This window comes from Gambusia affinis, linkage group LG20 (assembly GCF_019740435.1).
Source record: "Gambusia affinis linkage group LG20, SWU_Gaff_1.0, whole genome shotgun sequence".
NCBI lineage: Eukaryota > Metazoa > Chordata > Actinopteri > Cyprinodontiformes > Poeciliidae > Gambusia > Gambusia affinis.
The window spans coordinates 17,591,084-17,614,330 of NC_057887.1; the positions used below are offsets into that span (position 1 = coordinate 17,591,084).

General features: G+C 38.8%; 1 protein-coding gene across 6 annotated transcripts in view; it reads left to right on the top strand.

Moving 5' to 3' along the window:
- Positions 1 to 15,668, top strand: part of vti1a (vesicle transport through interaction with t-SNAREs 1A) — a 132,112-nt gene extending 116,444 nt beyond the window's left edge. For 4 of the 6 annotated variants that reach the window (XR_006369211.1, XR_006369210.1, XM_044101572.1 and 1 more), the window contains one exon: positions 14,268 to 14,380. Coding sequence is in view for 2 of the 6 variants with exons in the window: in XM_044101571.1 (XP_043957506.1) it covers positions 14,268 to 14,361 (94 nt within the window). In the remaining 4 variants the exon portion in view is untranslated. Of the gene's footprint in view, positions 1 to 14,267 lie in introns of all 6 variants that reach the window. The other 2 variants (XM_044101571.1, XM_044101570.1) reach the window with 1 other exon arrangement.
- Positions 15,669 to 23,247: the final 7,579 nt, after the last annotated feature.

Here is a 23,247-nt window from a genome sequence, read left to right on the forward strand (position 1 = left end):
TTGGGCAACGAAACTCATTAGATGCTTGGCTTTACTATAGCAACACTATCAAACATTTTTGCAGCTTTCAGCAATTAGCAGGACCAAATATATTCATAGTTTTCAACTTGTAAAACCACATAGATAAACAACTTGTTTGTAAAGTTATTCTTTAAGATATTGATATATTTCAGCAGATGTGGGTTGAACTTAATTAAATATTGAAGGAATATAGATGGTCACCTAAACCTTCCCATATTAACAGTCAAAGAATTAAAAATTTAACTTTGACAAACAAGGCTGGACAAGAATCCAAGTTTTCTTATTCCACCATTTACTTTAAGGAGGATGATAAAGGAGTCCATGCTCACTAATAGAGAACTTCAGTAAAAAAATCACAATTTGTTGTCAGTGAATCTACCAAACCATTTATTTTTAGACCTGGCATCAACAATTTAGGACAGTGTTGTAAACAAAAAAATAATATATAAGCTTTAAATTTGTTTATACATAGACATAGGCTGGTCAGGAAGATAAAGATTTAAGTGGAAACTTGAATGAAGGACTTGGTGTAGCAGCCCACGTCCTGAAATTACCTCTTTATTTCACTTAAAGCAACTAACCTTTGTCACCACAAAGAAACACCACAAGGTTAGGTTTATAAAGTGTTAACAGGTTCAGAGTTCCCCAATCATATTAATAACCCTTATGACTGAGATCATTCAAACCCCTTTGTGTAAACTTCATGCAATTGGGTCATTAAGTACTCTAGAGACTGTTGTCTCAAAAGGCGTACCTTTAAATTCCTGCATGAATAATAATGTTAACTTGCTCCAAATGAACTCCCTCCTTCTTATATATGTGAGTCGAGCTCTTTGTGTCCTCATGAGATATCACAACTGGATTTTGCAAATATGATTTGCCTCTTTTATTTCCAAATGTCCCAGAGCAACCCAGATGCCCCTTGACTTTTGAACTGTGGTTCACAGGAAAAGCAGAGGTGAAGCAGCAATCTGCATCTCTCATGGCGCTTCACGCCCACGCTCTAGCTGAGATGGAAAGATAACATGCCACATGAGTTTACTTCTAAAACAAAGAGGAACAAAATCTTAGTCCATAAACTCCAGCTGTCATCATTGGCCCCTTCAAGTTCTTTTTGTTTTATTCCCCCAACCTTATTTCCCTTTTTTTTAATGGTTGCTTTTATTATTATTTTCTATTTTTTTAGTTTCAGAAAATGATTGACTCTGCAAGGATGCAAGCCCTGATTAGCAGGGCTTCAGAGCTCAGAGTCTATTGATCAGTCCTACAGAGCACTAAGCAAATGTAGCTGGAGAAACCAGTCGATATCGCTGTTTCTCCAACAATCCCAGTCACAGTGGTGGTTTCCCCCGCGCACTCACGATTGGTATTTTTCAAGGATTGAGAAAAAAAGGGAGATTTGTGTCTACTGCAGATCGTTGTCTTATTTAAACTTATTTGTGTACACTTACTTTGTGATTTCTGTCCTCCTGTTGACTATTTTTTTTCTAAACTATAACTATTTTATGTTCTGGAAATGGGAAATATTCTTAAATTAGGTCAGTGGTTCCCAAAGATTTTCTTCTGGGGGCCCCCCCAGTGGTTCCCAAACATTTTCTGGGCCCCCCTATGGATTACAATAAAATCCCCCCCCAAAAAAGAAAAAAGAAATCATGTGGGCTCAAACATCGTTCAACCAGACATAAACCTGTAAAGATATTTTGTTTTCAAACTCCACTGAAGTTTATTTCACACTTTAGGTTGCAACAAAACAAACTACAAACCATCTTTACAGTGAAACACTTTTGTATAACTGTTTGTTTTTTTTTCATCCATCCATACCGCTTCCTGCAGCCCCCGGTCCCCTGCAATGGCACTGCGCCCCCCTAGGGGGTGCGCCCCACACTTTGGGAACCACTGAATTACGTGAATATAATAAATATTTCCTACCTCCTCAAGTTTAGTCTAATCCACCACCTAAGCTCCATGTCTGTTGCCTTGTAACTCTTGGGTTTTTCTCTTCTCTGAGACTAGGGAAGCTTGTCTGCAAATTTAATGGAACAGCATGGATTATTTAGACTGACTAAAGTCTACCTTGTAGTGTCAAATGGGGAATTGTAGAATGACATTATACCCCTACATCTTCTTCCTTTGCGGCACTCCTACTCTCTTCTCTCACTGGCTGGATAAAGTCATTTGTGGCTGCTAAATGTACATTACATTTGTACATTTGTTCTGTGTCATTTTTGTCTAGGTTGTGAGATCATCTCCACCAAATTGCCTTTATGAACATGCAAAGTTGCATTTGCGCTTATAACAATGAGCCAAAACATGATTCAGACTCGTTGGAATCTGTTCAAACTCAAAGATGTCATTCCAAACTTGCATGAATTTGATCAAACTCACAAGGGCCAGTTTAAGTTCACAAGAATCAGTTTAGATGTACAGGAATGAAGCCGAATTGAAATGAACCAATTGCTATTCTTCTGAATTGGCATAAACTTATTCAAATTCACAGGAATCAGTTAAAACTTGCTGGCTTTAATTTAAAGTTAATACAAATCTATTTAAGCTTTCATCAACTAATTCAAATATACCAAACAAACCACAGGAATTTGTGAAAACATTGTAGCTTTTTTTTTTTCTCTTTTAACACCTCCTGATCTTTTTTGGTATTTAAATGGATGAAAGAGCACAAAATAAGTAGTTAAATATTAAAACAAAATGTTTGGAAAAAGCATTAGCAGTGAAAGGTTTTTAATAATCTGCACATTTTATTTAAAAAGACCATTGAAATGAGACTTTATTGATGAACGTTACAAGCTCAAGTAGAAGAAATTTCTCCATTTTGTTAGTTTTTGTTTTGTGAACGACTCTCTGTCTGAATCTTAATTAATCAACTACTATTCTCAAATAGTACCACCATTGCAAAGCCATTTTTCCTAATATTGGGGCTGCTTTCTCAAAGAAGTAACTGGTAACAAGGTAATATTGAAGAATCCAGTTGAACTACATAATAAAGTTTGCATAGTCGAGAATTGGCCAGCATCAGATTTTTTGCATTTGTTTAAAACAACCAATTTGTGTGGGTGTGTGTATTTGAGTGGCTTAACTTAGTGTGTGCCGGTGGGCAATAAAACGTCATGGTATGTGCAGAGACACATGAAGCAAAAACCACACGGGACTTGAAGCAAATATTTAGATTTTATGAAAGCAAACAAGCAGCATTTAGAGGATCTTTGTTGCCCGTTTATAAAAAGGAAAAAAATACAGAAACAAACATAAATACTAATGTCCTCATCTTTCTCATGGAAGTTTAAATAGACTGGATTTGTTGTGACCAAAGAGTTTAAACCATTTATTGCAAGCTGGGATCTTTTTTTTTTTTTTTTCTGGGAAAACAGTTTTAGGCACCTCGTGTTTTGGAGATTATGTACAGTATGTGAACTTTCATTTAAGAAAGAAGATAACTCCCGCAATTTAACCAGCAGTTTAACCCTGAAAGGAAAAATGAGCTGAAAGTTTTAATTTCACATATTGGTCCAGCGTTTTTTTTACTGTCTTTAAGACATTTTGTACAATAGTGCTGGTTTTAGGTGTCCAAGCATGGATTCACATTGTCTGTCTGTAAAAAGTAAGCCAGCAAAAGAAAAGCAGCTCCGACAGGTTATCTTGAAAAAAGTTAAAAGTTTAGCATGGCGTTAACTCGATTTATGTACGTTAATGACATTTCGACACTGAACAAACAGCAAAAATTTATTGAAGTCATAGGTTTTTGGAGGCCTGCAGCTGTAATGGGTAATGTTTTATTTTCTTTCACCTTTTTTCACTGTGGCCAGAAATCGGATCTGCAGCTGGCCCCCGGCCCTCGTGGAATGTATACAAGTGGGATTTAGGGTCTTTTTTTATGGGGTAACCTTAGCACATGGTGCAAAATGTCAGTTTTCAACAGTTTAACAAAGTTTTGTTTATTATTTTTAAATTTAACATTCAAACTTGTGTTCAGATTTATTTTAGAAGACTGTGCTTTTATGAATCAAGTCATGTTAAGTTATTTTAAAAATGCTTAAAAAAAAAAAGCCTTTCAGCTGTTTCGAATTCTCACAGGATCAGATTTTTATGCCATTTGTATTTGGCAGGTTGATCTTAAGAAAATCTTACGAAATGAGGAGTAAACACAAAACAAAGTTAGCTTCTTCATACAAGTGATAAATGTATGCGTTCTTTTCATTCAATATAAATTTAATAATGACTGTCAATGTTTAGGAAGGAACTCTTACTCCATATAGTTTTGTTCTTTACTGAATTAACTCTACTTCCTTGTTTCCATTGGTTGAAAGCAGTTGCAACACAACAAAGAAGCACTAATCATTTGGACAGAGAGAGATGCTGACCATTTTTCTCCTTGTTTGAAATTTCTTTTTTCATTATTTTTATTATTCATTAAATTCATCAAAACCAAGAATTCCCAATATTTTCAGTCTGAAAATGTATCAAACAACTGTGTTGGACAATTAGGGCCATTGTAGATAGAAGGAAAAAATAATTATTGACAGTAACAACATTTGAGTAAATTTCCACTACTCTCTGATGTCTTAAAGTTATAAATTGCAAGAGTAAAATTAAAGTTTTCTATGATTAAAGGCTTAAATTTCAATAGATGTGCATTCGGGATCTCATTTCAGATAGTAAGTTCACACTCTGGAGATTTTGTTCTGACACAGGAAAAGAACCCGACTTTACTACTTACACTGAAAAACTCATCTCAATTCTCTTCTCATAAACCTTCCACTTCAACCTTATAGAGGACCTCTAGAGCTTTTGTCAGAAATCTTAAACTGTGTAGTTTTTAAAAACCTGAAATTATTTTTCTTTCAAACTCTTGACTTCACAATATCTTATTATATAATAAATTATTGGACATATTATGCCTTTTAATCATAAAAACTTTAGTTTTGAGAGAACAGCTGAGGTTTTTATTGTAAATACATTAATTTAATCTCAAAACTTAAGTTCTTTGGTGGAAATTTACCAATTTAAATATTTTTTCTTTTATCTACAATTTCTATAACAATCAGCATTCACTTTAATGCAGTTTATAACTTAATGCAGTTCATAACGTAATGTATAACTTGCAATAGTCTTGTAGTGCCTTTACTTTCTGTCTGATTCAAACCTGCTAGCTCTGACAAGAAACCTTCATCAGAACTGGCTGTTCTGTGTTTTATAGACCCGAGAAGTAAAATTGGAATCAGTTGATCAGACGTGGACCACCAATTGGCAACAGCCAGGAGAAACCTGATCAGTGACTATATAAAATACCCATAGTGTTGACATTTTCTTTGAGTATCTCATCAATTAAGGATAATGGAAGTGTCTAGCTCAAAGTAGACCACTGTCTCTCTTAAATGCTAATCAAGATGCTGCACAGTTTTATTTCAGGATGCTCTATTCAGAAAATTACAGTAAATCAATATGGCATGCCTTCATAAAGTACAAATCTACTTAAAATTACATTTTGCTATCATCTTACAGCCTAAACAAGGAACAATAGAAAAGAGGAAAAATTAGAGAAGGTCAACCAAGAAGGGCTTTCTGTTGAAAGAACAGAAAGTAAGCAGAAGGTGTGAGGGAGGGGGCATAAAGATGAGACAACTGTGCACCAGAAGAGAAAAGACAGAAGAAGGTGAGGGTTCAGAAAGGTTAGCTGTCATGGGACTGATCTGTGTGTGTTTGGAGCTTTGAAAGCCACCTGCACTGAGACCAGAATGAGGGAAAAGTTGCAGCAGAAACACAAAATTGCTGCCGGCAAGAAAAGTTCTTAAAAATTCCAGAAACAGTTGCAACATATTCCTTCTTCCTCGTTCACCCATTTCAGTTTCCTCTTTCCATCTCTTTTCCCCCCTCTTTTAATCCTTTATCTCATCTTTTGCATACACGTTCCTGCCTCCCACACTGAATTTACACCTTCTTTCTGCTAACTTTCTCCTTCTGCCCCCATTCCCTTCCTCCTTGCACTACTTCTCCAGCAGACTGCTGAGTCCCAGCCTAGCCTTGTACTGCTGCTGCTGCCGCTGCTGGCCGTGGTTGTTAGCAGCCAAATAAAAAATGGATGAACTGCTAAAGCTCTGGTGCTATTTTCCTGCCTTTAGTTGGAAGGAAAAGGAAGAAAGTGGGAGACAGGCAAGGAAGGAATGAGGCCATGTCTTCCTTATTAAAACCTGACCAATTAGGTTTTATATATTCTTATCAGTAACTTTAAAAGAACCTCTGGTATTATTTTTATTTACTTAAATTTATCATCAGAGGAGTTGTTTCTGTGCAGAACTTCCCTCATATTTTTCACAACTCTATTTTATAGATGCTTGCGTAAAGTCTGAGCTCTATAAAAGTAAATGTATGTTTTTGTGTATTTACATTTATTTATGCTATATACTTGTATTTTCTTTTTGATTTCTGCACCTCAAATTAGGAAAGTGATTCAGCACAACAGTTTACTTTTTAAAATCAAATACTGGCTATTTCATCATTGTTCTTATTGTTCTAAATGTTTACATGTTCTTTTCCTAAAAAATGTATTGAAATTCCTTCCACCGCTGCATGACTGCCTATGATAAGAGCTAATAGTCTCGCTCTTCGCTCTACAGTCGGTATATAAGTGTTGGTGTGTGCAGGCTCTTAAACATTGTTTTTCTTTGGGGAATTACATGGTGTTGGGGTCTTCTTTAAATAATTACAGTAAACAGCGTCCAATTAAAGACCTACTTTAACTCTGTGTGAGTGTGTGCGTGTGTGTGCAGATGTTTGGGAGGGTGGGAAAATCACCATTTATCTTTAACACCCCCTGGGGGGCAGTAGGCTGAGCATACATGGCGGGATCAGATCTCTCTTACAAACAAGTCAAGTCATTATCTCTAGTCTGCAGAATGAACTTGATCCAACGTTCCTGAATGCTTCGGCTTTCCTGTTTCTCGTTACGTTCACTTGTTTCAAACGTTGCACATTTTTCTGCCTAACCAGGGCGATCGCAGGCCCATCTCATCCCTTTGTTTCATCATATTTCAGTCTGCGGTTTTAGGTTCTGTGTCTGTTCGAGACTGTGTGGAAGCCTCAGACAAAGGGAGTCGGTGTGTGAATATTAGGGAGCACATGTGCTTCTACAATGAAACATTTATTTGAATTAGTTTCGTTTTAACAAGTCAGGGCGTTACTAAGACTTACCCCCACCAGTGCTCCACCTCCGTGTCCATCACTCAAACCATTTGTGAACACATTGATCCTTGCCTCCTTTTCCCATTTCTCTCCTCCTCCTCCCCTTCTTCCTCCTCCTCCTTGTCTTCCTTACTGTATATTCCCAGGGTTTGCAAGGAGGAGAGCCAGAATGGCTCAGACAGCCATTGATTTTTATTTTATTGGTCTACTTGTGGAAAGAGGACGGATAAGGGAGGGCCTGAGAGATGCAACTCTGCTGCTAAGTTTGCTCGTAGTGAAGTGCGTGTACGGGTGTGTGGGTGTGTAGGTGTGTGTTTGAAGGTGGGTTGGGCCTGTCTGCTTATGTCTGTCTCACCGCCATTGTTTTTGTTTTGGGGCAGGGGTGTTATCTATCCGTCTGAAAATTATGTGTGTGTGTTTGTGTTTGTGTGCATGTCCAGCCGCCTCAGAGAGCCATCAAAAGCAGACTGTACAAGTGTACTGTGTGCCCACAGTTGTGTGTTTTCCATGTGTACACACATGTCTGTGTCATTTGAGGAGCTGGGGAATCTGGGGTGCTGATAGAGCTGGCACCAGGGACTTGGACCCAAACGCACGCACAAACACACGCATGCGCGCGCACAGCTGAGGTGTATCCCGGTGCTCATTAAAGCTGGTAATAAGGCTGTGCTGCTGAAAGAGGAGGGGAAAAACAGGCGAAGGAGGGAAGGAAGGGAGGGAGGAAGAGGATGGGAATGGAGAAAAGGGGAGGGAAAAAAAGGGCGATTTTAAATTTTAATAACACTGGTACGATTTTGTAAATCTTTCCTGACAGAAAAGTCCTCATTATTTTCATCTGTCTCTGAGGAGCCTCTCCTCCAGCTTTGCCTCCTCGGGTAAACGGACCTTTCTCTCTTTACCTCTCTTTTTTTTCCCGGTCTTCGGATCTGTGTTTCCCCCCTCACTCTCCACCTCTCTGTTTCACCCCTGCGCTCTTTCGTGTTTTTCCATTTCCAGCTCCTTTATTGTCCATTTCTTTTCCTTTCTCTGCTCTGTCGCTGATCATTTCCGCTCTCTGTGTCCGTCTCTCCTACATCGCATTTCCATCCAGTTGGGTGTTACCTCTCCTGTTACCTGCAGAGGAGCAATGACGAGAGCCAATAGGATAGCCAGGACCCTGTACTCTTATTGGCTGTCACTTCACAATAACAGCTCTGCTCTTTCAGTCAGAGATGCTGTAAATTTGTTGTTAGGTCATAAACATTATATACAGTCATATTTAATAAATTGGAACATTGTTGAAAAGTTTACTAACTCCATTCACTAAATGAAACACTTTCTTTAGATAAAAGCTGATGAGCAAATATTTCATTATAAGATTACAAAAGTAGTGCTGCAGAAAACCCTTATAAATAATAGGATATTTATTAATCTTATATAGCATTTACAAAAAATATCAGGCACTGAACAAATTGCCCACATTATAACATTTAAATGAATAAAATTCAGAAATAAATGATGAATTTATTAACATTTTACATAAAATACTTTAACAGTTTTAACAAGAAAGCATGAAGAAATGACGACCTCAAAGTGGGTTGAAAAACAACAGGTGGCCATGAGAGGGTATCCCTGAGATGACATCATCATGATTGGGGTTTTTATGCTTTTGTCAACATCAAATGGTTGAAAGTGGATTGGATTAATACCGTTTTTAACTTGTCATATTAAACATCTATCTCCTAGTAGGGAAATAAAAATTATTTTATTCCGTTATTTGTTTCTTTATTTTTGCTAAAAAAGAAAGAAATGGCAGGTTCTTGAGTTGACATGAATTTTGTGAAATAAATAGTTGAAACCACTTTAGCAGAATTGTATTAATATATTTAATAAACTTTTTTTTATCCACCCACTCACAGAAAAAGATATCGGTGCTTTACTTTTGTTCACTTATTTTACAACAAGCTTTTGTCAAAATCTTATTGAAGGAAACATTTGGTTTAGTCTGATCCAAATTGCCCTGTTAAGATGCAGTACATGTAAAATGTTGAACATTAAAGATCATAAAATAAGAAACAAAGGCTTCTTGTCGTAGTTTTTATCCTACAACAAACCATTTTAATTGAATGAATCTGCAGTAGGATAAATCACTACATGTACACTAGTGTTATCATCACTATGATCTGGAAAATTTGCTTCAGAAGCTCAATAATGCATAAACCGACACGTTATGATTTGGGTTTTTAGTAGCTTAGCATCATTGTAGGGATCTGAGTGGATGTGGGTCAGTGTGCACATCTGCACCCTTTTGTATGTGCACCCTTTGCATCAGTCACACATCCTCAATCCTTCGCCTCCCCCACCCCCACACAGACACACATTTCTCACCCTCTGCCTTTATGTCAAGTGTCAAAACTGGAGGATGGATCCGGTTTGATAAGTTCTGTTCTGTCTGGCCACGTGTCAGGACAGGATCAACCACACAGCGGAGGAAAGCTGTGTTCACTTTCCTACCTCCCACTTTTTCTTTTCTTTTAATTCCTTTTATAGGGACGGCTTAAAGGAAACATTTATCTATTTACCAATCAGGATGCATTTTAGTTGGTCTGAGAAAATTTAAGAAAATTCTAAATAACTTTTATCAATATCTGCAGATTCACTGACTCTCACAGACACAGAGGGAAATAAGGCATAGTTCCTCCTCCTTATTACTTATAAGGAGGAGGAAATGACAAAGTTATTGCGACAAATTTGTTATTTGCCACAATAACAAATTTTGCTGGACGATAAATTGTCCCAGAAGTTATTGTGATAAATGATATCATTTTGAGACCATTTTCAAAAACTATAATGGTAATGGCATAATAATGTCAGTTGGTCCTCTCAAGGATCAATAAACTCTAATTTCCAATGAACATCTAATAGCAGAACTGGAAGACATTTTAAATATCCAAAATAAATAAACAAAACAAGCTAATTGAATAATAAAATGGAAACTGAAGTCTTTGTAAACAAAGCTGAGCATCAAAAAGGGTCTAGTTGAGACCAAGCACCAGACTGAAGCCTTTTGTCATCCAGTCTTTTGTGTAAAGAGAGACAGACACGAGAAAGACAATCATGCAAATGGAAATTATTGAGCTCATTTTAATTTATTATGCGATTAATTGATTTATTGCTAATTACGACAGGCTTTGCTGCCGCTGCTCATGTGACTGAGTAAGAACAATGGTTCCTTTGTTCATCATTTGTTTGTTTGGACGATTATTCCCTCCTGTTCTGGATGTATTGAGCTTGACGGGATTTTTACCTTTACTTCATTTTACTTTAGGACGGTTATGATGATGCGTAACAGTGGCAACAAGGTGGAAGGTTTTTGCAACTGGGAACTGATTAGCTTCCCCAAAGCTCAAATAATCCCAGAGGACTCGAAAAGGTGGATGCAGAGTAGGACCGAGGATCATATCCCCAACTCCAACGTCTCTCTGTCCTGGTATACAGAGATTGAAGGAGGAGAAGCAAAAGCAAATGAGGTGGATTAGCAGTTTTTACCACCAACTGATGGTTTGATCCAGGACTTGTTGCTGTGGAATATGGTCTCTGCTGCCCGGATGTACAGTTAGATCTACAAAGTAAAGAACAAGCTGAAATCTTCTCATATCTTGCTTGTTGTGCAGCGCCGCTTGGACAAGATAAAAAGAGGAATTTGTAAAAACAATAATAATTCAACAGTATATTTGAAAGACATGACATTCAGACACATCCATTCTCAATCTTTTAATAATTTCGAGTTTTGTTGTTCCACATATTTGTAGCAAACGATGAGCTCAAACATGAACCTCTGCAGTTATATCCTTAAAACCAATCAAGCCGGAATCATCTGTTCTCTAATTAGACATTTAGATTTTTAACTCAGCTTTCACTGTCCATTTAAGATGTTTAAAAATGGGGGTTGAATTTGCACTTTTACCTTCCCTCAGCGGGGAAAGCTTTAATTGCCGATGTTTACATGATTTTTTTCAGCTTTGTATCTGTAAACAGATGTTCCTCCTCTGCACAGAGGCTCCTTAAGTCAAAATGTGTGTTTATGGGTATTTTTTTAATATACCCCTGGGACAGAAATAAATAATTAAGTAAATTCCAGCCTTATCGTATTCAGTGCAGCTTTGAACACTTGGGTTTTTGAAGTTATTCTCTGTGTTTTTTGCTGCCAAATAAGACTCCTCTAATAAACACTGGTTTATTAGGGCTCTGCCTCCTCATCAGAATGGATAAAGCTAACGTCCTGTGCAATTCTTTTTCCAAAGTAAGCTTTAAGTTGTTGGGTTTTTTTTTTTTTTTTTTTTTTTACAAACACCACAAAGCAAGCTGTCTTCTCCCAAAGCATTCACACACCCACACACACACACACACACACGCCTACAAGAGATATGCTCCTCCTGGTATTTGGCTTGGATAAATAATCATTCTAAATAATGAATGTCAATTAATGGGGAGAGACGTGGCCTTGCTAAGCATGCTCTGATGAGGGTTTCAGTGGGATCTCCTCCCCAGCTGCTTTCAGCCAATCACCGCAGCCTCATCTGAACACCAGTGTGGGGTTTGCTCATTACAACTTCTCGATTACCAGTTTATATTTCCCTGTAGCATCAGAATTATTCACCGTTTTGTTTTGGTGAGTGTGAAAATGCATTGCACTAGTTCATATGAAAAGAACATCCGATTTTTTGTTTGATTTGTCTGTTTATTGAATAATAATCTCCCTCTAAATCCCTACTAACTCTCAAACATTATTTGTGGTGATCTCTCCAATGTCCAGTGTCTTATTTGTTTCAAAAAATGAAGTTCAAGGCGATTGAGTTTAGTTTATATATTCATCGATTAGGACGAGAGGAGCTGCATCTTTGCAGCTTTCTGCTTAAAACATTCCTCCGCCGTCATGGCTTTAAACTAATTGGTTTGCTGAATCTTTTGTAAGTCTGAGCTGGTGGAGTGTAGAAGGCCGCAAGCTCAGACTTGGACTTTAGAGGGTAGCAGGGTGACTGAGCAACCAGCCAGCCAGCCCCTCCTCAATCCTCCCCAGTGATAAATGGCCGCGACATGGGCTATTCATCTCATGCTTAGAGAAGTGGACAGTACCCCCCCTGCATGGCCTCTCCCCTATCCCTCCACAAGTCAGCAAATGTGATAATTCTCTCATTTGTCAGATGCAGCGGAGGGTTGGCAATGTGTTTGTGTGAGCATGAGCGTGTGCTTCTGCCACGGTTTCCCACAGAGTCCTAAAATGTCTGGAAAAGCCCTGAATTTGCCTGTATTATTCTCCAATAAATTAAAAATTTTTGAGCTTTTGGACTTTTTTCAGTATTCCTTTTTTTTATCCAAGAAAGAAAAACCTCAGTTTCTAAAAAACTATGCAGTTTATCTATAATGTTTTAAGTGGCATCATTTGTCTCTGCTTTAGGACATCTCAACTTCAGGTTTTAACTGTAGGACGCTGGTATTCGTAGGAGTTCTGAAAAACAGTTTAAAATCTGTAAATTTATGAGACCCCAGTTATAACTGCTTATAAAAATAAGATGCTGGACATTAGAGAGTCTATTTCAAACTTTAAATATGCCTTAATATGCAGTAATAGTGCAAACCATCTTGGCAGTAGCTAGTACCTACTGTCTTTCTTATCTCTGCTTTTAGGAGTACAGCCAATCACAGCCAAGGAAAATAAATGCAGCTCCTGGATTGGCTGCTTTGTAAAGGCCAGGCAGTAGCACGTAAAGTAGCATTGCACTTTAATATTTCAGCTTCCCAACTTGAGTTTTTTTTAAAATATATTTTAAATACGCATTACAAAAAGCCCCTCAAATGAGCCAATTTTCTACAAATAACTTTGAGTTGCGTTCCACAGAAAATATCAGATATTTAGCCGTAAATAGATGGTGTTCACTGTAGGTTGTTTTTGTTTGTTTGTTTGTTTTACTGCAACCCGAGAAAACACATACAGTGTTGTGATGAAGTATTCACACCACCTGAACTTTGTCATGTTTGCTCAAGTTGCATTAAACCAACACAAAGCAGGACATAACTGTGAAGTGAACAAAACGCAATTATAAAATTAGAACACACCCCCCCCATCATGACACTGCCACTATCGTGTTCCACCATCGGGAGGGTGCGTTCAACATGAAGTTTGGTGGGTTTTTTTAGACTTCTACAAAAACCTATTTATGGAATTGTTGACTAATGTTTGACCAGAGCTGGGTCTACTGCCAAATCTTTTCTAGAAAGCTTTAGTTAGTCTTTTTTCAAGCCACTCATAACTTTCCTGTCATTTCACAGTAGTGCACTGAGCATAGTTTTTTTTTTTTTTTTTTTTTTTAAGCTATCATGTTTTTTATTTGATAAAGTGCTTACCTAACACGGTTAAAATGCCAGAAGACAATCAAAACAATTGCTACCGTCCTGTCTGATCAGCATATGTTGTTTCATAATTTCTCTAAAATAAACCTCAACGTCTCCAGTTCAGCATGTTTGCGTTTCTGCTCTCTGGTTGTGTTTTGTTAGTTCAGAACCACCTCACTTTAGTTAAAATGGCACCATTTTATTGTCCAAAAGACTGGCTTGTTTTATGGTGAATTCCTTCAGTAATTCTGCAACTTTTATTACCTCCAGGAAACTCCTGAGCCACTTTTTCCACTTTACTGTGCAAATAAAGTTTTAGAGCCAGTTTGCAGTGTGTATATACTGATCTGTCACATTTGTTTATAAGTGTTTTGCTCTGTTTCAGAAATGTACACACATTAGGGCAGCCTTCTTTTTACAGACACTACACAGGAGTAAACACAGCAGATTTTTTTCTCCATTTTTCATTCAACTTTATGCAGGTTTTAATGTTCTCATAGCAGTGACCACAGAGTGATAAATACCTTGTATCCAAACCTCATGGTAACTATTAAATAAGCCTGGTAAATAAGCCTCCAGTTGATTACTGGTCATTTAATTTGCACATAAATATGTGACTGTTTTACATGTTTACTGCTCCGTGTTGACACTGCATTAACTTCCCTTCCCTTCTCTCTCTGCAGGATCATCCAGAATCGCGTCCTGGTCTTCGTCCTCGGAGGCATCATCCTTCTCACCATCATCTTGGCCATCTATTTAAATCTGCGTAGTCACTGATCTATACTGTGTACCCATACAAAAACACTCCACGGCCCTCCAACGCCTCTCAACGCAAATATAAACACACACACACACACACATATGCGTGATTAATAGCGACAACAGCGTTGTTCTGCTGTAATTAGGACAAATGGTACCCATGAATCATACTTTCCTAAGCCTGACAGGGAGCTTTTTTCCATTTGACTTCCCTTTTTTCCTTCTGGTTTTGTTCCTTTTCTCCACTTTTCACGTCCCTTGCTTTTTCCTTTCTCTTTTCTTTTGTACTCGGGCCTTTTTTCTTTGCTTGTTTTACCATCTCTTGAGACAACAATGGTGTGAAATGTTTTCTTTTGGGGTTTTTTCTGATGGGTAAAACTTTTCATGTCATCCTCGATGTAGATTTGCGGCTCATCTTGTCTTGGAACTTGGAAGAAAATACAACTGTGTGCATTTTGCATAAGTGTTTGGACACAGTTCTGCACATTCATGCATGCATGCTTGCAACAGTCACAGTCATAAACTACAGCCCCTCTGACTATTGTTCACCTCAAACTGTTCTATGTGGACTAGTTTCAGTTTAAATATCTAACTGTTTACTAACTGCAGTATGTCAGAGCTTTGGTAACTTAATGAGTCATCCATTTTTATGATGCAGAGAAGCACCTACAGATAACTCCTGTATTAAATCTGTATTACAGATAACTCCAAAAATATTATTTTCAGGGCAGAATTTTGTTCATACTATTAAAAAAAAAGATATAGTTTGGCTTATTGAAAGAACGCTGCCTCAATTCAAGAAGAAATATGTGACTGTTTTAAGAGACAATAATATTTTTAACCTGAAAGTGATCCCACTCTTTAAAAATACTTAAAAGTTTCCACATTTGGTACATTTTTCTCCCAATACACACGTCATAAATCAATACTCTGGACTTTCCAACTTTCTTTGTGAGAACATATAGCTTATATATGTATGTACTAACATTTAAATGTATGTCATGTATAGTGTTTTTGCTTTCATTGCAAGTGATTCTGTTACTATTTATTTAAGAATGCAGAGGTTTCAGTTTAAATATCTGTGATATAGCTGTATGATTTATTTGGTTTAATGATTTCTTTTTTTCTGAATTAACATGAATTGTATTGCAGGACCAAAACAAACTGTGTTTGTTTTTAGTTGTTTTTGAGGTTCTTATTTTTTCTCTGTAAACGGATCTTCCCTGTTTTACAACCTGTAATGTTTGTTCTCTGTATTTCAGGATGGTCACAAATACATGTTTCTGTTTATCAGTATCCAAACCGATGAAATAATATGGTTGCAGGTTTGTCGTCCCGTGTGGTTCTTATTGGCTGTTTGGAAAATCTAAGGTTGTTTCAAAAAAGTGTCCATACCCCCTGAATTATCACTTTTTGTCACATTTCAGCCACACACCTTATTGTGTTTCGGGGGATTGTATGAGATAGAACAATATAAACTAATCCATAACAGTAAAATGGAAGGAAAATGATGCATTGTTTTCAAAAGATTTTACAAATAAAAATCTGAAATGAATGGTGCGTATAGTGCTTGTCCCTGTTGAAGAAAAGCATTTCTCCGGCCTTCACAGAGCAGCTGGATTTTTAGGAGATTTAGGTTGTTTTCACACTTGATAGTCAATGAGACTTGGTTTGATTGGGCACAAAAATTGCTCTATTTGTTATATTTTCAGATGCTGCGGCTCACTTTCACACTGGACCGTGTCAAATGATCCAAGCTAATTGAAAAATCTGTTCCCCTCCTCGCCTGTGGGGGCGTTGCACCTTAGACCACTGAAGGAAGCAACATGAAAATCTCTGAAGCAAAACTTCCTTCTTCACAAAATGTAAATAAAAATGGAGTAGCGTCAGATTTGAGTGGATCTAGGATTTCTCTAATGTCTTATGTAAAAGACAACGAACCTTTTCTCCTGGTAGCGCCAGACGCTCGATTTGCTTTGTTTGTATTTAACCAGGATGCCGTGTGCTGTAGTTTGCTTCCTGCTTTTGGAGCGGTCTTTGATCCGCTTGCCTTCAAACCGCATCAGAGTTCACTTCAACCAAACTGAGACAGAGTTTTCAGGTGAATCAGAGTTTCTTTTATTGTCTGCATAAAACATTCACAGCTCCCCAAACAAAATAGTTTAATTAACATGAACCAAACAAAGCTAATGCACCCTAAATGACAAACAGTTGAACCCTAATCTCTCTGAAGGCAGTTACTTGCACTGAAATTTTTAAGGGGTGTTACACTAAAATGGGCTAAATATTAAAACGGGTTTTCTTCAGATTTGTGTAATATTCAGAAAACCATGCATCGTTTCACTTTCGCTTCACAATCATGCATCACTTTGTGCTGATCTGACATAAAACCTGATGAAACACACTGAGGTTTGCAGCGATGAAATGGCAAAAAGTGCAGGGGGTATGAATACTTTTTTTGCATCACACACACACAGACACATACTGTCTCCTGTGGTTGGCTCCCCGGTTCCCTGTGAGGACATTTGCTATTCCATTTCAGGGCCGTATTTGTCATTTTCAAGATACAGGGGAGTTAGCACCCCACCCTCCCCAAATACACACACACATATATATATATATATATATATATATACACACACACACGGACTTACAAATCTCTCCCTCCCCTGTCGGCCTCCATTTCGCAGGCCCTCACCATCCGCAGCGTCACTGTCTCCTTCAAAGCACCAAATTAACGGCCAACAAAATATCGTCCCTTTGACCGTCCCGCGTGGGGCCGACCCACAGAGACTTATCATTAAAGTGGAGAAATGAGGAAGGAAAAAGAAGGAAGTGGACTGGGAAGAAGAGAGGTGGGGGGTTGGATTCCCAGGCAGTTTGACAAACCTTGTCTGATAATGACCCTGTGTGACTGTGCTTTCACTCGGTCTAAATGTACTGTGTGTGCAGCCTGTACAGTATGTGCTGATGTGCTCTGTTCTCTCTCTCCCTCTCTACCTCTTCTGCCACCTTTTCTCCTCCTCCCTGTCCTCCCCTCGCTCCCTCCCCTCCCAGCCTGTCAGATGAGTGGTAGCTAGCAAGCGAGCGGTGGAAGGCAGCGTGGCGGCGGCTTCTATTTGAAGTTGTAATGGTGTCAAAAAGTCAGGGCTGACTGACAGACGTCAGTCCCACAGGGCCTCATTAAAAACAGACCCACTTGACAAGGAAATAATTGAGCGCTGGCGACAACTCGGGGGCCCCTCCGCGTTTTAGATGTTTTTATTTTCTTTTCATTATTAGCGCCGAGCTATTATGTTCATTAAGAAATGGCATTAAAACAAGTAAAAAAAAAAAAAAAAGCAGGTGGGGAGGGGTGGAGGGACGTATGGAGGTGGAGAGATAACGATTTGTTTAGAGCCCCTTTTTCTGTTTTATTATTTAAACAGGAGCGCTGTCATGTGAAACCCTGGCAGACGTCGGCTATCAACTCTCTTTTTTTCCCTCTTTTTCTCCTTCCCTCCCTTTTCTGTTTTCCCCCTCCATACATTGCTCTCATTTTTCCACCTGTCCTCTTTCTCTCTCCATCCCTCTCTTTCTTTCTTTCTTTCAGTCTCCCCTCCTGAGTGACGTGTGTCATCAGAATACAAACTAGATTATTAATCAGTGCCCACCCCCGCAAACCCCTAACACACACACACACACGCACACCTTACCATCATCTTTCAATTGGCTGATTTGGTTTTCGACAAGCGTTTCACCGCAGAAAGCTGAGGATGAAAACTTGTCAAAAATAGGTTATATCTTATTCCAAAGGGCAACAATAGCAGGAGGTACAGACATCTTTTAATATTTAATTTAGACGGGTGTTAACCCTCCTTAAGTGACTGGAGGAGCGACGACTTCCATACCGACACCACAGGACGAGGGTGGGGCGATTAATTATTTGATGTCTGAGGAGTGGTTTTCTTTCCTTTAGATTTCCTTCCACTGTTTGCTTTAGAAAGTTCTTCATTCATCGCTTGATCTCATGTTTTTCCTACGCATCCAGCTGAACTCTCTTCCCATTTACACCTCCATCTTCAAGTAGTTCATTTATTTCAGTAATTAATTCAGTAAATGATATTATGAATTTTTTATTTTTTTTACAGCTAATGAAAATCCTAAATTGAGTTTGTTTTTACTTGTTTGCAGTGGGGGCCAAAAATGTCAAACTGAAAGTAGTCAGTCTTCTTCTAAAAAAAATATAGCAAAAAAACAATTTTATTTCTTTATTTTGACCTGTTAAATAATTAGCTAAGCCCACAATATTTTAGTGAAACAAGCAAATCAGTCTCAGTTCTGTTACTGCATCCCCGCCTGAGCTGTCAAAACACATCTTTGGCATTCACTGATGCCGTCGAGGTCCAAACAAAATCAGTCCAAGGACTGCAAATATCCCCTGCGCCGCAGTTTGGACTCCTCTGGCCTACACAGTCATGGAGTGAACTGCTAACTTGAAAGTTGTCCACCAGCCTCAGCAACCAGTTAAGAGTGTTAAAAGAGCCCTGAATCCATACAACCCAATGAAAAGTTTTGTGTAAGGAAAAGCCATAGGACAGCTTCAACCTTGAGAAGTGAGGTGAACCTTATTTGTGAGTTTTGATAAGATTGGACAGTAAACATAACTGTAAAAGTCACTATACACCCACTATCAACAAGTGTCACTTTAGATGTCTTTGTCTATGAACCAAAGACATCTAAAGAATCATCAACTGGACTGTTACACTGGAGTCTGACTTCTCTTTTCAATTCAAATTAAATGCAGCATTTCATCCAGACATACAGAAATACAACATTACAGAAATCCAAGTTGCTTGAATGTGAACGTTCTGCAGTCGTGATGATGCGAAAGTTTTTGAAGTCCAAAATAAGCCCAACCATCCAGCAGGAAACTCATGCTCCACCGTACATCCCTCTACTGATGAGCTTTTTCGAGAAGGTGTAGGACTTGGCACCTGCTTAAAAATAAAAACTGCTTTAATGGCCTGTTTACTGGATTAAATGGTCCAGCAAACTGGCCTGGCCTGAACCCCATAGAAACGAACAGCAGTATTGTCAGGAGGAATATAAGCAAACCCAGAGCCAACAATACAGACAGACTGAAGGCCGCTACTAAAGCAAGCTGGGCCACAGGCTGTTCACCTCCATGACTCGCCGCATTGATGCAGTAATTCATGCTAGAGGAGCAATGACCAAGGACGTTTATCTTAGTAGGCAAATATTTATCAGTTTTATACAGTAACCTGATTTTCCAAGAAGGGAGCTGCAGGCTTTAATCATCAACATCTCACTTGAAATACAGTATGTCACTCTGTGTGTAAGGAATGTTTTGTTTAAAACTTCTCCATGATATTCTAAGCTCCTTATCATTTATATTGCAAACATTACATTAGAGATGCTGCGGTGCTGATTTTTCTTGGCCACCTTTGTTTGCATCAGTGCCATCCGCTGTGCCGATCTCAGCAGTTCTCCCTTCGTCCTTTCTTCAAGGTTTCACATAAAACTTGTAAAAGGAAGCCTCCCAGACAAGGACTCTCTGTGATGCTCCACCATTACAAACAGCCTGATGTTTGTCAGCCATTTAAGACGACAAGAGATTATGACAAGCGACGTTTGAGCTGTCTTTCCCCCCGTGCAGGGTGGGCCTTAAACTGCATAAACAGCGCCAGTGGTGGGATCACAACGGGAGGGTGGTTCGCTTCATCTTCAGCAGGGTCCGCGATGCTGTCATCTGCCACACATCAACACACACATGTAAAAAATAGAAAAAAAGTGGGCCCGCAACAACGGCCGCCCAAGAAAGAAAGCCCACACACAATGGCGCTGTTTGAGAGCCACAATGAGCATTATTTTTGATTCAGCAGGCACACAAAAGTGCATGCACGCTGCAGCACGTATGGTGGATGCAGCCCATTAAGAAGAGGGACACACAATCCAGTGTACGCCTGTTAGAAGAGGAGCCATGTTCTCCGTTTGTACACGCCACCAGTTCCCAGCAGAATGGCCGCCTTTCTCTCATCTGTCTTTTCTTTTCGCCCCATCAGCGCTGTCAAGCATTTTATTGCCGTTTGTGCTCACAGTGAAATGACAATGGGCCCCATTTATTTCAGGAAGCTTCTGCAGCCGTAGATGCACGGACGTCTGTGGGCTTACATGATGATGCAGTTGAGACGCAGCCTGAGCGGTGGGATAAAACGGTGACTCATGGAAAGCTGGGGTTTTTTTAAACATTAAGTTTATACACCAGGAGGAATCATCAGAGTTCAACCCTGAATCGGAGCTGACTGGTGTCGTGTCCTGCTGGTTTTATCTTAAAATAAGACGCAATAAACATAATCTGAGTCAAACAAAGAAAATCAAACAATAGTCCAACCTCTATAAAACAAAATCTCACATCCTGTTGTTGAATTCGTGTTAGCTTTTTCCTTGTAAATTGGGATTTAGATGGATAAAAATTTCACATTCTCAGAATGTGACTCAGAAATATCACTGAAGGTCTCAAGTTACTGAAAAAGGAGTATTGGAAAGTGCGGATAAGGCGCTTAAAATATTTGTGTTTATAACTTGGACTAGTTTTCTGTTGTGGGTTTACTCGTTTGTGAACAGATGCAGAAAAACGTCTGATATTCTAAGCTGAGAATATCGCTTAGAAGACTGAAATGATCATTTTCAAGATATTTAAAACCAATTCTGCTTTTTTGAGCCCTGGTTCTCTTTCTGTATCTCTTGCTCTTTTTGCTGCCATGTTATCTGGAAACCTTTGCTGTTTTCTCAGGGTATGACACATGGCAAATCTCTCTGAAAGCAATAATTCAGATAGAAATACAAATAAAGCACTAGTTGTACTTAGCGATACTTAGCACAAAAAAAAACAAAACAAAAGGGGGGCATTAGTTCTGGAAACTGAAGCCCTCCATTATTGCCGAGCAATTTAGCTGCATGGAAAATTGGAGCTTGTTCAATGTAGAGGAGCATTTAATGCAGATAAATAACTAGTTACAACCAAATTGCAAAACAAATGTAAATTAAACTGTCTGTTTTGTTTCCTAGAGGGCAAACAACACATAGGATTGATTGTTTTAAAAGCAAAGTAGCAAACAGTAGCTTTAACCATTTTAAATTCAGGTTGAGTACAAATTTTCTCTCAAATTTTCCAACACAGGCTGCTGAACAATTAGAGGTTGTGTTTGAACAATTTAAACGACGCTTTGGATCAACTAACAGCATTAGCATGATGTGATAACTCACTATAATTAAATGTTTCTTGGGTGCGCTTTTTGTTTACTATTTTCTGTTTGCACACGATTGCTTGGCAATGGTTCTATTGTTTAACCAAACAGCAATTTTTACCCTTAGCCCTGCTAAATAAACGGCTGTTTGGCTTCTTATCCTAACGCTGCTCCAACACCAAACCAACTTATGGGTAGATTGGCCAGCTGAGTGTTAACTCGTGTGGAGTTTCATTGGCTTTGAAAGTCCTAATTTGGATTTGGTGTTGACGTTACAACCTAACTGAACTTGTTCTAGTCTCAGTAGTTGTGAGGCTATTTAATGTTAGCGATAGCAATTGTAACCATATAAACACAGAGGGAACACACCCACAAAGGAAGATTATACAGTCCTATGCATGCTTTGTTTTAATGAGGCACCATAGAAAACAGAGTACGTCTGATTCGTTCACTTGAAAATTAACATTTTTGTGGATTTTGTTTTATTTTATTTTTTTCGGCTACTGAATCTCTCTAAAAATATTTGAAGACCGGTGGAACGGGTTTTTCTCACCAAATGATTGATTTCAAGGTATTTATCGTATATAAAAGCTTTCCTGCACGACTTTTGTCCAAAAATTGTGGCACAACTAAAAATTTGTATTTCCCTTAAACTGGCACCGCAGACGTTTGGAGAGATTTATGCTGACTTGCGCTCTGAAGGAAACACGTCGGTTTCCCGGTAACCAGCTTTGTTACCAGCTGCAAGTGAATAACTACTTGAATAACTTTGGAGGCAAGTAAAAAGGCAAATCAACTACAAGCCGTGTGTTTTTAAAGCCTGTTAATGTTGTTCTGTAAATGTTCAGCCAAAGAAGCATTAAAACACAAAGAAGCAAGTAAAAGCCGAGCTGAGATGGCCAAACCGAATCACTTAGCAGCATTTACCCAACCCCCTTCTCCCATCCTCTTCCTCCTCCTCATTTCTCATCTCCATCACACCTCCATGTTTCTCCCTGTAGAATACCGCCACAACCTTTGAACTGAAATTAACACTTTACCTCTACAAAGACGTACAATTGTAGCAGCAATGTCATTTGCATGATAATCTGAAGATGTTGAAAGGGAAGCTGCTAATGGCAACCCCCCTTTTTTTTTCCTCCTCTTCATTCATGTTTTGTCACTTTTTCGTGCGCCCTTCACCCCTGACGGTACAGAGATTACAGCATGTCCAAGTAAATGTTAAAGAAAGTCATTTATGATTTTTGAGATGTTGGGGTCTAGTCTAATCTTGTGAAAGTTTCTCCTTGGGTCGGTTGTCAGTTTTAAAAGACAAAAATCGTAGAACGAAGATGGAAGGTGAAAAGTAGGGATGAGTGCAAAGGAGGCCAGGTTGCCTGCGAGGCACTGAGTGGCCTGGACGTTCTTAGAGAGGAGAGTTTAGTTGGGCTCGCCCCTGTACATTAATTTACTTTGCATACGGTGTCTTAGCAGACACGATTCTAAATTTCCAACTGGGAGGCATCAGTGGAGGAATCGCTGCCTTCAAAAGACGTCCTGCCAGTCACGCTTCTCCCGTAGACGGAGATCTGAGCGCTCGGTGATAACCTGCGACATCTTTCTGGAAAAACGGGGAGTCGATCAGCTTTGATGGAGCACATCCGCCATGACAGGC